Source organism: Doryrhamphus excisus, linkage group LG10 (assembly GCF_037039965.1).
Source record: "Doryrhamphus excisus strain RoL-2023G ecotype Guam linkage group LG10, RoL_Dexc_Guam_v1.1, whole genome shotgun sequence".
Taxonomy (NCBI): domain Eukaryota; kingdom Metazoa; phylum Chordata; class Actinopteri; order Syngnathiformes; family Syngnathidae; genus Doryrhamphus; species Doryrhamphus excisus.
In genome coordinates this window covers 13,888,827-13,903,989 of record NC_136366.1, presented here as the reverse complement: position 1 = coordinate 13,903,989, position 15,163 = coordinate 13,888,827, and the positions used below count along the sequence as shown (strand labels likewise).

The following is a 15,163-nucleotide window of genomic DNA, read 5'->3' as shown; positions in this document are numbered from 1 at the left end:
TTGAAAATACTTGACATTTTCAGTGAACATGTTGAGTAAAAGGTGTCCGCTTTCAAAGCATTCAACTAACATGATTGTTATCATGTGATGACAACATAGTTTCCCTTTCTATTTGGGTCATGGAATGCGTCTATTACATTCCTGTGCACTGACTAAATCCTAATTGCTGTGTCATCACTCTTTTTTTGTGACAACGTCATATCAAAAAAGTAAAGTAAAGACTTTTACGTCTTTACTTTACTTTTACTTGATTAAAGACTTGAGTTAACTTAACTTGCAAAACACTGACTTTAGTAATGCATGTGATGGCAGAGGACGATCGTAGGGATTACGATTGGATTTCCACAGTTCCTCTACTTATCTGTGTAGCAGGACCCGTGTGCATATTTTGTAAACAGGACATCAATAATGACCCACTTAACTTTCCAGTTAATATCACAGCCACTCCATTAACCCATCCTATTCATGTCAGGCTCATGTGTCTTATTTCCCCCCCCCCAATATACAACATTATATCATCAATCAAGTAAACACCAAAGATTTTTCATATTCATTTATTATTCATTTTCTCATCACTATACCTCAATAATGTACCACAATATACCTTTCACTTTCAACTGACAATATCAAAACATACATAGAATAGAAGATCCTTGGAAAGATTTTAGCAGACTCGTGTCCCACACACACACGCACAAAATCCGAATGTAGCCTTTGCAAAGCACATTATGCAATACTCCATTTTATGACAGCAAGCCCACTGCTCTGAGATTTGATCCACTTCGGCCAGAAAGGCGAACAAAATAACTTTTTTTTTGTCAAAACGTAGATAATTTCAGGAGTTTGGAATTAATTTAACTTTTATATTAGTTGTTTTTCCAACTTTTATTACATGTACATGTAACAACATGTAGGGATGAAAATCCATTCCTGATAGGAGTCGGCTTAACTGTTTTTTTCCTTGCAAAATTAATAGGATCGGAGGCTTTCATTTGTTTGGGGGATTTTGTTTCTAAAATATAAGCAAGGTTTGATTTTTGTATTCCACCATCATCCAGAAATGTATTTATTGTCTCAGCAGAAGGTGTTATGCAGCCCGAGATTACAGGAAAAGGGTTGCTTGAGCCGGGGCAGTGTGATTAGCTGATGTTGTGACTCATCCCCTGATAACACAGCTTGACAATGTTGCTTATTTATTGCTAGTTGAGATCCTCCATCTCCATGGCAATGGTGTCTTTACTTAACAGACAAGTGGTTTCCCCCAACAAGTGGACATGTGGGTGAGACCATGTATCGTCTATTAGGGCAGAGCTGAGGGGACACACATTGCTGTTGGTTGGATCCGGATGCTGGTTCAGTCATACAGTATGTCAACAGTACCTTAATAAATAGAAGTGATAGAACTGCATGTACTGTAGAGTGGTTTAGTGTGTCGGGCAGCAGAGTAGTGGAATTATGCGAGAATGAGGCAGTGACACAGGGAGAGCGCTTAGAGATTGAGGGTGTAATCCCTTTGCCATCTGTTGATCTCTCTTTCTCTCTCTCTCTCTCTCTCTCTCTCTCACTGATCACATCCAGCAAGCAGGACAAAGCGGAAGTGCACTGCTGTCGGCAGCATTCGGGGAGTCTGGTGTCACTTCCTGTTGTACTTGTCCTGCAAAAACAGGCAAATGTAATGTGGCTTTCCTGGTATTTGGGAAGAGCTGCCTGAAACATTTTTTGACAAGATCCCACAATGCCTTTTGGGCACTAGGAGTTGAAAATGGAGGTGATCATTTTGCCGGCCTCAATACGTATATCGCCATGTGCATGCGAATGGAAAGACACAGATCATTCAGTAAATTTGTCAATATTATGCAGAATTTTAAGTAGGACTATGTGTTGTCATATGTGTCACTATTTTTTCATGTAGTTTAAGGCACAAAATTGTGTTTATAATAGTTTATTACATTTATTATCAGGATGAAGTGGTTGACCAATAAGCTAATAGTTAATCCATGTGGATCTCGCTCATCGACATGTCAGTATAACTGGAGCATCCCTAGAATAATGTATTTAAAAAAAAAAAAATTGTGCAACTGGAGGTTGACAGGAAAATTAGCTCAATTAATTTTAGGTGCTGCACAGACCTTGATAATTATCAGTTTCCATCATTAAAGCCAAATGGGTTATTGCCTTCAGGGCTGTGTACAACTGACGTCTAACGTCATGCAAATGAGGACCATTGTGCCATGTCATGTGTGACTGAGAGGAAGAACTGTGGTGGAACACTTTTCTCTCTCTACCTCTCCACTGCTCATTTTCCTCTTCACTCAGAGAAACTGACAAAACAGGAAATGCATTGGAAGTAGGGGTCACAGATTTGCACATTAAAAAAAATGTAACTCTCCTCCCCCCTTCAGTTATCTTAAGGACTTGGCGCTATTAATCATACATCAGGATATCAACCAATTGTTTATTTAGGTTGGTATGATTGGGAATAGGTATGGACCAGTAACAATATCAGAGTTACTGCTCTAAAGTGCGTTATTTTGAAATATCTTTATTAAAAAGCCATATAACAGAACACAATGAAAGTATATACAGTATAAGAATATACAGTATGTATTTAAAATAAATACATACTTTTCTAGACGGCACGGTGATCGAGTGGTTAGCACGCAGACCTCACAGCTAGGAGACTAGGGTTCAATTCCACCCTTAGCCATCTCTGTGTGGAGTTTGCATGTTCTCCCCATGCATGCGTGGTACTCCGGTTTCCTCTCACATTCCAAAAACATGCTAGGTGCAAAATGTCCATAGGTATGAATGGTTGTTTGTCTATATGTGCCCTGTGATTGGCTGGCGACCAGTCCAGGGTGTACCCCGCCTCTCGCCCGAAGACAGCTGGGATAGGCTCCAGCATCCCCTGCAACCCTCGTGAGGAAAAAGCAGTAGAAAATGAATGAAGATACTTTTCTACAAATGTCAGTTTCCAGGTGATGTGATTGTTCGTGGCAACTGAGATGTTAAGTGTTTTTTTGCTTATTGTTCAGTGGAAAGTAAGTTTATACCACAATCACATCCACACATTCGGTGACCCAACCGACAACAGTGTGGCCGTACCTGTGCCACTCAATGGTAATGAGGCAGTAAACACCAGTGCTATCTAAGGCAGACTTTTTGAAACACAGCACACTCCCATGGTTTCAACACATCGAAGACCAGTTCCGACTGCGAGGAATAATACAGGGCGTGACAGAGTATTTCCATATAGTGGCAGCACTGGTCCTCCACTTTCTCTCATCTCACAGAGACGTTCTAACAGAACATTCATACCTTGAAATCGGTAACCGGCCCATACCTAGTTGGGACCTGAAACAGGCTTATATTTCCCCCTCTTGGTATCTGGGTCAGTTCTGTACATAGAGAAAGTGTGACATCACGGCATACCAGTGCAACAATGTATAATTGGCCAATTAGTGAAACGGATATAATCAACACAACACGGTGCAATGTCGTAACAGTACCTTCAGCCAAGAAATATGACTTTGAATCCTCCCGTTGTCAGGACCCTGTGTATTTTTTTGAAAAGGCACATTTTGTGTTTTATTTTTTAAATCAATTCATTGTAACATGGCAGAACCACTGTACTGTAATTGTACATGAAAGTGGGGCAGTTGTACCACTTTGTTGAAAAGACGCACAAGAAATAGAAGTCGTCACAGTTAGTGTGCTCTGAGACAGCTGGAAATGTTAGATGGAAATATGTAAGTGACGTTTGTGGCCTCATCATCCCATTTTGGCCCATCTGCCATCTAAGGCTGCAGAGGTTTAGTAGGTTGAACACAGTCGTAGCAATCACTATTAATCCCCTCTAAAGCACATCACAATCCCACAAACATTGTTGTATGGCTGCATCCAGTGTATAAAGACAAAATGTCTTCCCCCTTTTAAGCATGTATTTTTTTCATTATTGTTGTATTGTTTCTTTTCATAATACTCCTTCAGCGTCATTGTTTGTTTAATGTGCTGTTTTTAGTTGTCTTTGTTTACAAGCTGCTGGTTTTGTGACAGAACTGCTCAAACCAATGTTGTCATAATCAAACATATAGTATGTATATATGCGAGTGTTTGTGTGTGTACACACACATATATAGTGTGTAAACTGCACTTTTTGGGGAATTTCGCCCATCATTCACAATCCTTATGTGAAACATGAACACATAATTATTTCATTTTCTGTGCAGTATAACACGAGCAAATGAGTTAATTTGAGATAGCTAACAATGCTGTCATTGGATACACCTATTTAGACTATGAAAACAAGTTTCTGTAGTTTTTAAATAATGAAAATAGGGCTAGATACTGCAACTATTACATGTTGTCATCGTCATATATATGTGTTGATGATATATGTGTTGATATGAGTGCATGATCACAGCGTGTATATCAAATGATGCAGCGTTGTTAGAGGTTATTTCTTACAGGGCTTCATAGTTGAAGTAGGTATATCCCAATTACCCTTTAAAATATGCACGTTGGTGATGTAAGCGATTCCTCCAAAGCAGAAAAAAAGCACAAATGACTTCATGGTGATTCTGTGATTTCTACACCAGAGGGTTACATTAGTTGATGATAATTTGGTATTCCAATGTAGTTACACTTGAGATGTCCTGCTACTGAAGTTGACGTCATGAGCCTGGTTTGTGTGTGCACGTGCCATTGTTTTTTGTGTAATATTCATGTCATGAGTCATGGCTGCATTTGTTTACGTCAATTAAATGGCAAAGCTTCAATAACTAGCTCCTAATGCTATTCCATTTTTTATGCCAAGATGTCCTGTTTTTACCAGTATTTGTCTTCAGATGGAATATTTTCATCCATATTATGCAGTAAAGTTTAATATGTTTTTAACCAAACTGTTTTATGTTGTTTTTGCAGTAAAAAAAGCCAAGCTCCAGGGACCTGCAGGTGAGCACCTTTTTTACCTCTCCTTTTCTGCTTAAACACAAATATTCCATGTTTACATTCAGCTGAAAGGCTCGTATGCTGCTTCCTGATTGAGATTAAATGTGCCACACATTGGGTGAATTACTCTTAGCTGGATTAGCACTCGCTGGGAAGCTTTTAACACACTAACAGTTCCATGAAGTGCTGTAGTTTGAACAAATAATTAAAAAAATAATCCACACATCAACGTTTTTGGTAAATAAAAAGTTTGAAACTGTTTCAACCTTGCATCTCCACAGCAAGGGCAGATGTACGTAAGTCCCTGTCTCTTTCCACAGTTGACAACACTACAGGCTTGAGTTCATGCTACTTAAATGAAAGATTGTATTGGTATCTGCATCACAGACTCGTCAAAACGAACAATTCACTTACTCAGCTAACAGGTTTAACTGACTCATGGGTGCTTGATTGAAACTCAATTTTTACTGACTCACAGGTTCTCAATGGCGACTCAGCGACTCAATGAAGACTTAAGTGTCACTGACTCACAGTAGTCTACGAAGATTTGCTTTTTCCTGACTTACAATTCCTTTTTGAGCATGCACTATGCAATGAATGATTCGAGTACCTGATTCACTTCAGTCAGTGAAAGGAATCGAGTTTCCAATCATTTTATTGCATACAGCATATGCTTTGTGTCTACATAAAGACTAACATGGACCCTTCCCATGCACATATAGATCATATGAAGCAATTTTTTAACATGTTTAATGAAATATTCTACTATTGGCATGCCAATACAGTGACCGTTACCGTCTATGATGTCATAGACATACATTTTACTTCATCGTTCACAGCATATTTTTCTATTTTGCTGTTTGTGTGCTAATTAATGTAAATGTTTTTTATCCTCTGTCAGAATGTGACATTCAAGGTGGTAACTTTGTGTCCTTCCATGCAGAATGTGCAGTTGACTTAAGATTGTTGGCTGCTCAGTGCAAATCCTCATGCTCTCCACCTATGCAAATCCCTACAGTTTAACCTCATACCTATCTTTAAGCTTTGTGACGTGTCCGCCCAGAGCTGCCAACAGTGACGACAGAGTGTCACAGCAGCTGACTGCAGACTGTGACATTTTACCTCTGTGTTAAGGACAAGTTCATTATCCTGAAGTTCTCTGCTTTGTTTTATTGTGATCGTCTATTGTCTTATGTCTGCTTGGTTGTCATGATTGGCCTTTGTCAGCCTTGCCTGTCTTACGACCACACCACGTGGAACACCTGGCCCAAAGCAAACATAGATAATTCACTTAATGATCTTGTCTTTCATAGGTAAAATGCAAACATGAGTGACCTCACTGTCAGTAGCAATATTTGGCAAGTTTTAAACACCAGAGTTTCAAACGCCACCTTTGTATTCTACTCGAAGCTCACCATTGATACGAGCCTGGAGTTTGTTTCCCACAGAGATATTATCATATCCTTGTTCGATGTGTGGGTGACACAGTGTCCGAGTAAACTGAACAAAATACAAACACTAGTCATCAACATACACACACAATAATGTCATCAACGCCCACAGTTATGCATTCACACACAGCATCAGCATTTGGGAACAACGACGAATGGGGACAACAGTTTATTTGTGGCAGCATCTGAGAAACTCGTAAGTAAATTTCACTTGTGTGTTGGAGCACACAACTATGGTGCATTCAAGGAATGCTGGGAATAAATACTCTGCAAAACATAATTAAATAAAATAACAAACATGACAAGGTGTTGTAAAAATGTAATTTATGACTGCTTTCATTTTAATGTTAAAATCAGCTGAAAAAAAAACACAAGAAACAATAGTAAAGCCATAGTAAGCAACATTTCATCTACAGGTAATAGGTTCTGTTCGGTTCTATTAATTAATTGTTATTAATAATTTGGGCATAGGTAAAGCTAACTTGTGACCTTTTCCCCTAACATTGTACACAGAGCTTATCTGTATATTTGCATTGTGCTCTCACCACACCTCCAGTTAAGCCTTACTTTGGAACATTAAGACCTTGTCCACACAGAAACGTTTTCGGTAAATCCTCCAATTTTTCTTTAACCATTTCAGCCTTGCGTCCATAGCCGGCCAAAAACATTTATTACATTCTAAACAGTTTTGATACCTGACAGTCCTCTTCAGAATGGTGACATGGACAAAATGATGGACCAAATGAACTTCATTGAACTGAAAAACCTTTGTTATGTGTATACCAGGGTTACATTTCTAGGGAATGGGTCGAACTTAAACACCAGATGTCATCAGTGTTGCCAACTTGGTGATTAATTCAATTATTTGGGGGGGGAAATAACTGCTAACTATACTATTACATTTTTTTTAACTAATTCTGCCATTGCTGATGTCTGTACTGTAACATCACTGGACACAGCATCTAATATCTGTCCAGTGAGATACTTTCATGTCATCAATAATAAATTCATTCCACACACTCAACACAATTCTGTACGATCAATTAATGACTTTATTGTTAAAATAAAGTCAACATTCTGCTCATGTAAACCAGAACTGGCCAATTGAGTTAACAAGTCTATGAGGTCATGATCTGGCCATTCTCCATTGTGCCGGATCACGTTTTGCTACTTCCAACGAGGAGCAGCACCTGCCGCATAGACCCCCTAGCTACTGACTAAGTGGTGCTTATCTAATCCATACATTCTCTTTCATTATCTAATCTCCTGTATTCATGGGAGCTCGTCCAAGTGTGGCACAAGGCATAGATTATCAAATTAGAGAAAGGTCCGAGCATCCCTCGGGCTCCTTTTTTTGTTTTTTGGCTACTGTCCCTTGAGACAATGATTGGGTCTGTGCTGTGTCACTTATAGTCCATGTAGACTGGATAGAGCTTTTAGACTCTGTCATCAGATTTCTGTTGGTGCTGTTTCTTTTGGTGTGCTTTTGTTTTGAGCTATACAAAAACATCTCTGTTATGTTTCTCTGGTGTGTTTACTGAGCTGGCTGACAAGTGTTTTATATGTTTCTGTGGTAACCTGGAAAACCGTCCTTGTGGTGTGGCCAGGCCACAAAAGGGCAGCTGACACCTTGCTTATTTTTCCCATAGTTTTCATGTGTGTGTGTGTGTGCATATCTTTTAGAATTTTTAGTTAGAACGGTGACAGACAACTACTGGCATTCAAAGTGCCATTTATTAGGCATAAATTATTTATAATGGTAAACAATTTACAGTACATGGCTCTGGAAGGTGCCCTGACTGTGGTTATTTAATCCTACCCACCCAGCACTGACAGCTGGTGAAGACATTTGATGCTTGTCTTTATTAGTGCCAGAATCTGACTGTAATCGTTGGGGTGTGAAAGTTGCCTGTTCACCGTTGACAGTCGGTTTCCTCCCTCAATATCCAGAAGAGTCCCAGCAATGTTGATTTACTGGAAAAGGGCCAGCTGTCACACAGTATTGAGGCCTTGTCTGTGGATGCACCCTGTTTGCAGTGGCTACCTTGAACAAAGAAATGTAATTTACGTCACATGGTCACCTCTGACCTAACTACATTTTATTTTTTGGTCTTGATGATACGAGGGCTGACAGTGACCTTTTGTGGAGAAATAACAAGTCAGGAGTGCCAAGCATTTTTTTTTGTCCTGTCTAACCATTGGGGCAGATAATATTGTCGATGTAGATACTATGTGTGCTATGCATTTGTTATACACTCATAACATCCACACATTTATATTTAAGTCTATAGAACCTGGATTTAAGGTGCAGGACACTTTTGTTTTCCCAAATCTTGTGCTCTTGACTTGATCAGGATTACTATTGTAACAACACATCACACTGGTCAATCTGTCAAGATTTTATCAAGCTTTAAAATCATGTTTTCCAATAGGAAATACTGGAAATTGAATGAATCTGCTCCAGGGTCAAACTGTCTCCACATTGTTTGTACAGCACATATATTGTGAATAACATAACATTGTAACATAGCTAATTATCTGACATTAATTTTATCAGGGTTGATTGGGGTTGAACAAAGACTAATTTGGGCGAGAGCCGAGCCACAGCCTGAGTGAGTCACAGGGCTCATATAGACAAACAACCAGTCATGCTCACATTTACACCTGCACTCGGATTCAAACTCAGAACCACCTGGCTTGGAGGCAGAAGGGCTAACCTAATGTTCCAGTCAACTGCTTGTCCATAAGATTTGCTCGTGATTATTTGAGAACCTTTAATATATGTGGTGATCCTGCTGTTGGTGTCATTAATCCATTTCAGAAGGACATTCCCATAAGAAACCATGACGTACGGCAAACCAAATCTCTCTTTTATCTCTATTTTAGAGACTCCTATATGTGCAAATAATGTTATATGATTACTGAACAAGGTTTTATTATCTCTGACTTGACAATTTTAGTGTTGTATAGCACCAGTTATAATGTATTTGCAATTTATACCATTTAATCCACGTTTTAAACGTTTTAATTTTTCAGCTTTGGATCATACTACACACAATAAAGTGATTCAACATTCAGCGGTAATACAACAATAATAATAATACAATCGATCCATTTACAAGGGTATGGACGTTCACTGCTGACACTGACTGCACCAAAGCCCATCATTTCTACCCTTAAGTTACCATCCTGTGTGTTCTGATTGGTGCTCTAACAATTTAACTCTATGTTTTTCTTATTCTTGTTTCAGACAAATTCAATGCTTATGTGACACTGAAGGTACAGAATGTCAAAAGTACAACTATCACCGTGCGAGGGGGTCAGCCTTCCTGGGAACAGGATTTCATGTTGTAAGTAACTGAACAGGAAAAATGTTGGGGGATACACAATTTTTTTTTTCCTAAAATGCCCTATAATAGTATTGCTTAGGGCTTGAATACTATGTTTGAATCTCTATTTGTATATGTAACTGAATTGGATCTGTTTGTTTCCTGCTTGTTATTCAGTAGTTTCATTTCCTCATCATACATCATGAAAGGTAGCCATGGTGATCAGAGTGTTTGTCTTTTGTGAACACCTTCATTGCGCCTGTGTTTGTTTTTCCACACATTCATCCCTCTACCGTCCATTAAAGATATGTCCGCTTAACTTGATTCAGCAAAAATCATTCAGTTACTTTTTTTTTTTCTTGGAAAATACCCTGAAAGACCTTGTACAGGTATATTAGCTGCCAGCAAGTGATTAATAAATACAAGACCATGATTATTATCTGCAAACTGAATGTTTTTTTTCTGCATGTAAAACTATAATGGTAAAGATATAAAAATGTCCATGCAGCCATCCATTTTCTATGCTGTTTATTCTCACCAGTGTATGCTGGAGCCTACCACAGCTGACTTTGAGCGAGAGGCGAAGTAAAAACTGGACTGGTCGCAGGCCAATCACAGGACACATACAGTATAGACAACTCTAAAAATGTTTTTTCTGTTAATATTTTTGGCTTTCTTTTTGGGAAAAATTGATTTGATTAGAGTCGGATCTTCAGGAATGGATTAATAATGCTAACCTGACTGAGTAATAAGGTTCACGATAATTATATAACCTTCATTTCAAACGCTGCATGTAATAATTTTTTCCAGTTCAGCAGCTTGAAGTGATGTATTACATAAGTGGATTAAGGGGCGGTTTTATTTGTATTTTAGTTTAAAGGGCCGCACAATACAGATGGCTTCAGATTGGCTTAGCAAATCAAAATGATGCCTTAAAAGGCCCCAATCTGCCAGTACAAATTAGCCTCCTTGAATGACTGATTTATTCTGCTATCTTGTTTGAGCACATGATACAGAAAGCCTTTATCTCTGCACCTGTACACCATGGTTACACTGCGCCCTCCCCCTGCTTTTTGTCAATTAGCTGTTCACTTTGATTATGCTCTTTTTGATTGTCGCAGAGATAGCGCTGAACTGCCACAAATGACAATATGCAAATGCCCGAGTCGTGCGGCTCCTTTCAAAATTAATGTCCAATTTTATTACCTCCGACAAGCTATTTTTGAGCCCTTTGAATGGCGTGTTGAATGACAAAACACGGCTGGAATGGATTATAGCCGCTTATACTGAACAAAAAGAGGGGCACTCTTTTGTTTGTGGCAGTATTTTGGCTGTTGTAATGGTTATCACAACATTAAACTCCATATTTATAGTGAGATTTTGAGTGATTTATAGTGTCCTTGACTATAAAATGGTCTTTTCTGACAGTGAGATCAACCGACTGGACCTCGGACTCATTGTTGAGGTGTGGAATAAGGGCCTCATCTGGGACACCATGGTGGGGACAGCCTGGATCCCTCTGAAGAGTATTCGACAATCAGAAGAGGTTAATATGAAGTATACACTCTCCACAATGTTACATATGCTTTCATAGTCTAATGAGATCCACTGAACCATATGAAGTGTTTCTGTTATTATACCTTTCTCGGTCAGGATATAATGCAGGAATACATTATTGCAGACCTCTCTGACAGTGTCAACACTCAGCATTTGTGTTTTTGTTATGACATAATTTAGAATATACTGCAGTAATCACTCGTTTATTGTGGTTAATGTGGTTGCAGACCCAACCTTGATAAGTGACTTTCTGAGAAGTAGGATTCCTGATTTATAAATGAAATATTTTTGTGGAAACTAACTTCAAATAAGTTTTTTTTTAATTATTATTATTAGAGCCCTGTACACATGAAATAACACACCTGTAGCCCCCTTTACACTCGTATTACCCAATATCGTAGACATACATTAATTGCTTTAAGTGTGTTCCAGTGCTAGGGGAGTGAGTGGTGGACAGGAAGTGACTTCAGACTTGAGTTTTATCCTGACATATTGTGTCTGTTGTGAGATAATTCAAACTTGCAAAAAAAGCCTGTTGTTCCGGTGATCAAATCTGGCCCTGATAACATTACTGACACGTAGTGACCAGTGTAGAATACTACATATCATCTCACCGTGAAGTGTCTTCTGAATGCCTTGTATGTAGTAGACCTGTCAAATTTAGCTGGTTCATAATTGTGCTACAAAATATTGTCAATATTCAATATTATCGCAACATTTTTTAGACATTGACATTTAGACACATGTTTTAGTCATGAGAGGTGTCATTCCCACTTGCATCACTAGTGTACGGTGTACCTGGTTGAGACATTAGCTCGACACAGAAGTTGTTTGTATGCGTGAATGTTTTTGTAATGTAGCCAGCGACAATGTCTACTTTATGGGCACGCGCCATTTTGCATGGTTTTGTTTATATTAGTCAACCAAACGCCTCAGCAATCGTTGACTGTTGGCTATGTCATGATTAATAATACAACCAAATTGTATGCCAACCTTAGATAAATGTCTGTCTAAATCCCCAAACTACAGGAAGGCTCAGGTGAATGGCTTATCCTCGATGCAGAGGTCCTGATGAAGGCGAATGAGATATACGGCACCAAGAACCCGACCCCTCATCGACTCTTGTTGGATACGCGCTTTGAGCTGCCCTTTGGTGAGAAAATTTGTTTGGATGTCAACTGACAGCAAACCTTTACCAATACCGTTTTCCTCATCTTGAGCTTGAATAAAATAACGAGTGAGTATATTGGTAAAATAGGTCAAACCTAAGGCTATTCATCCATGATCCACAGAGTCACAGTGGACATAAATGTCAGCTCTTTGTTTTGGGGCTGCCAGGGGTATGACTCACAGGTTTAGACCGTCATCATGCAACCTGTTGTCTTGTAGTCTTTTGTATAACTGGTAGTAAGATTTTCTTCATTTAGAACATGAATATGCATGTCTTGTTTTTATTTTTTTTATCTTATATTTACAGTTTTATTACTGGTTTGTTATGTCCAACATGTGTTCTGTGTACAGTGTGAACGACTTAGTCATTTTGTGAATGCTCGAAGCCATGTGCCTAACACTCGCCCGTATATGAGTGACAGTGAGACGGGCTAAGCGAATTAACCCGAAAAAATAATTGAGATTAAGATGAGCAGCCTTTTTCAGCAGTGGAATAAAAAAAAAAAAGTTCGCCAAAGTCTCCTCAAAGAAGGTGTCTCCTCATCCTCTTGGAAGTTTCAGGGGGATATGTGTTGTCTTCAATAAGTGTTTAAAGTGTTTTTGTCAAGTTAAGGTGATTTTTTTATGGTATGATAAATCAGTTAGCAGGGGTGCAGCTAGGAAAAAAATCACGTTGCACCCCTCCTCTATTAGTTAATTGCTATTTTTATAAGGGCTGCACAGTGGATGAGTGGTTAGTGTGCAGGTCTCACAGCCAGGAGACCCAAGTTTGATTCCACCCTCGGAAATCTCTGTGTGGAGTTTGTGCATGTGTGGGTTTTTTCCGGGTACCACATTCCAAAAAACATTCTAGGTTAATTAGCGACTCCAAATTGTCCATAGGTATGAATGTGAGTGTGAATGGTTGTTTGTCTATATGTGCTCTGTGATTGGCTGGCGACTAGTCCAGGGTGTACCCCGCCTCTCGCCCGAAGACAGCTGAGATAGGCTCCAGCATCCCTAATATAGGATAAGCGTTATAAAATGAATGAATGAATGAATAATTTTATGAGTAGTTAGATAAATTTTGGGCCCCCTGGCCGTCATCGTTATCTGTATCGAAATCAGCAGCTTAAAACCTTAATCAGAGCATCTCTGGCTTGACATGATCAGAATATGTGTTCATGTGGAAGCAATTTCATTCAAAATCATCAGTGGGGTGATTGTGTTTGGCTTGGGAACAGATTTTTGTACAGTGTCCACTTCACTACACTATAATTTAAAGGTAAGAAGGTCCCCCCCGGTCACTTATCTTTGTAGAGCTGTCTCGTTGGCCAACCCTGCTTGTTGGGCTGAAACTCAGAATGCATCAAAGTTGAAACAGCAGGTATTTGTAGTGACAGAGATGAGAGCTTTTAAGTTAGCAGGAGGCTCCACAGGCTCTGTGTGCCAACAGAGATTCATTAGAGCGGTGCACTGGTGTGTCTTTGAAAGCCTGGCCTTTGTCTGTGTGGCTTTTTAAGAGCACCTGTTTTCTGAACAGGACACGTCCTTCTAAAAAGAGAGACAGGAGAATTATCTGGTGATGAGAGAAATTTACATTACTGTCAGTATTTTGCATTTACTCTACATTTCTCTCGAAATTTTGTTGTCCATTAGAATAAATTGGTCATTTCTGTGTAGTGTATGCTCTATGTCCTAATAAATGTATTTTGCGTGCTATTGCCATATTTTGCTGCTAGTCCTAACATCCGTAATCTCTTAGCGGCTTGTGGCCTTCACAGACAGACTTTTTTTTTATTTTCTCACACGTAAGCTACTCATGCAAAATTGAAATAACTATGATAATGATGCTGGAATAAAAAGGTCCAGGATGACATCTTCTTCTTTACTTCTTTTGTGTCTGTTTCCTTTAGACATCCCAGACAATGAGGCACAATACTGGACAGACAAGCTGGAACGCATCAATTCCATGGGAATCCATGATGAGGTGAAGGGATTTTTTATTAAACATTCCAAATTCACTATCGGAAAACAGCTGAATGTATTTTTAGATATTTTAATTTCTCACAAATGTGCCTCCTGTTTTTGTCTCTAACGTGTAGTACCCTCTTCAAGACGACATTGACAGTCGTCCGTTGGCTCCCACAGCGTCCCAGTGCTGTGAGTGCTTCTTCCTTTCAGCCTCTAGATGGCATCACTTCTCTCACTTTCTATTTACCAGTCTTGGACCAGTCTTCTTTTCCTTCACTTCCTTGGGCCTGTTTTACTGCCTATGTAATGTTTATTACCATATTGTATCGCTTGTCAAACTACCAATGTAAATGTAAGTTCATTAATTGTGCCACTTGATATCAAGTCAATGTTAAAGCTGTACTTTACATGCCATTATGGCTGCATGTTTTCACTCTTAAGAGGTACTGATAAGATTCACGATTGTTCCATTTTATTTATTTTTTTCAATACAGAGACACTAATTTGTTTTTAATTACCTCTTTGACTTTACCTCTTACGTGTTATATTTGCATTTCACCAGGCAACTATTTTGGATGGGCTGACTCACTCAGTATGTAAAAACAACAGTGAATCCCCTTGCCAATCCTCAGTGCCCTCTGCATGCATTACTGTCCATATTTACCAAGAAAATGTTGTCCTTGAACATAAATTATGTTTTTAATTGTCAGTATTTTCCTTTTACAACTGCTTTCCCTCATTACTTTCTTCATT

At 39.0% G+C, this 15,163-nt stretch overlaps 1 protein-coding gene across 16 annotated transcripts in view; it reads left to right on the top strand.

The window, feature by feature from the left end:
• The window catches only part of LOC131106493 (protein unc-13 homolog B-like), a 56,961-nt gene that overhangs the window by 1,246 nt on the left and 40,552 nt on the right, over positions 1 to 15,163 (top strand). For 13 of the 16 annotated variants that reach the window (XR_013629278.1, XR_013629279.1, XM_058055791.2 and 10 more), the window contains exons 2-8: positions 4,924 to 4,953; positions 9,652 to 9,751; positions 11,159 to 11,276; positions 12,317 to 12,440; positions 14,353 to 14,426; positions 14,542 to 14,599; positions 14,973 to 15,002. Coding sequence is in view for 14 of the 16 variants with exons in the window: in XM_058055791.2 (XP_057911774.2) it covers positions 4,924 to 4,953; positions 9,652 to 9,751; positions 11,159 to 11,276; positions 12,317 to 12,440; positions 14,353 to 14,426; positions 14,542 to 14,599; positions 14,973 to 15,002 (534 nt within the window). In the remaining 2 variants the exon portion in view is untranslated. The remainder of the gene's footprint in view (positions 1 to 4,923; positions 4,954 to 9,651; positions 9,752 to 11,158; positions 11,277 to 12,316; positions 12,441 to 14,352; positions 14,427 to 14,541; positions 14,600 to 14,972; positions 15,003 to 15,163) is intronic. The other 3 variants (XM_058055818.2, XM_058055809.2, XM_058055800.2) reach the window with 1 other exon arrangement.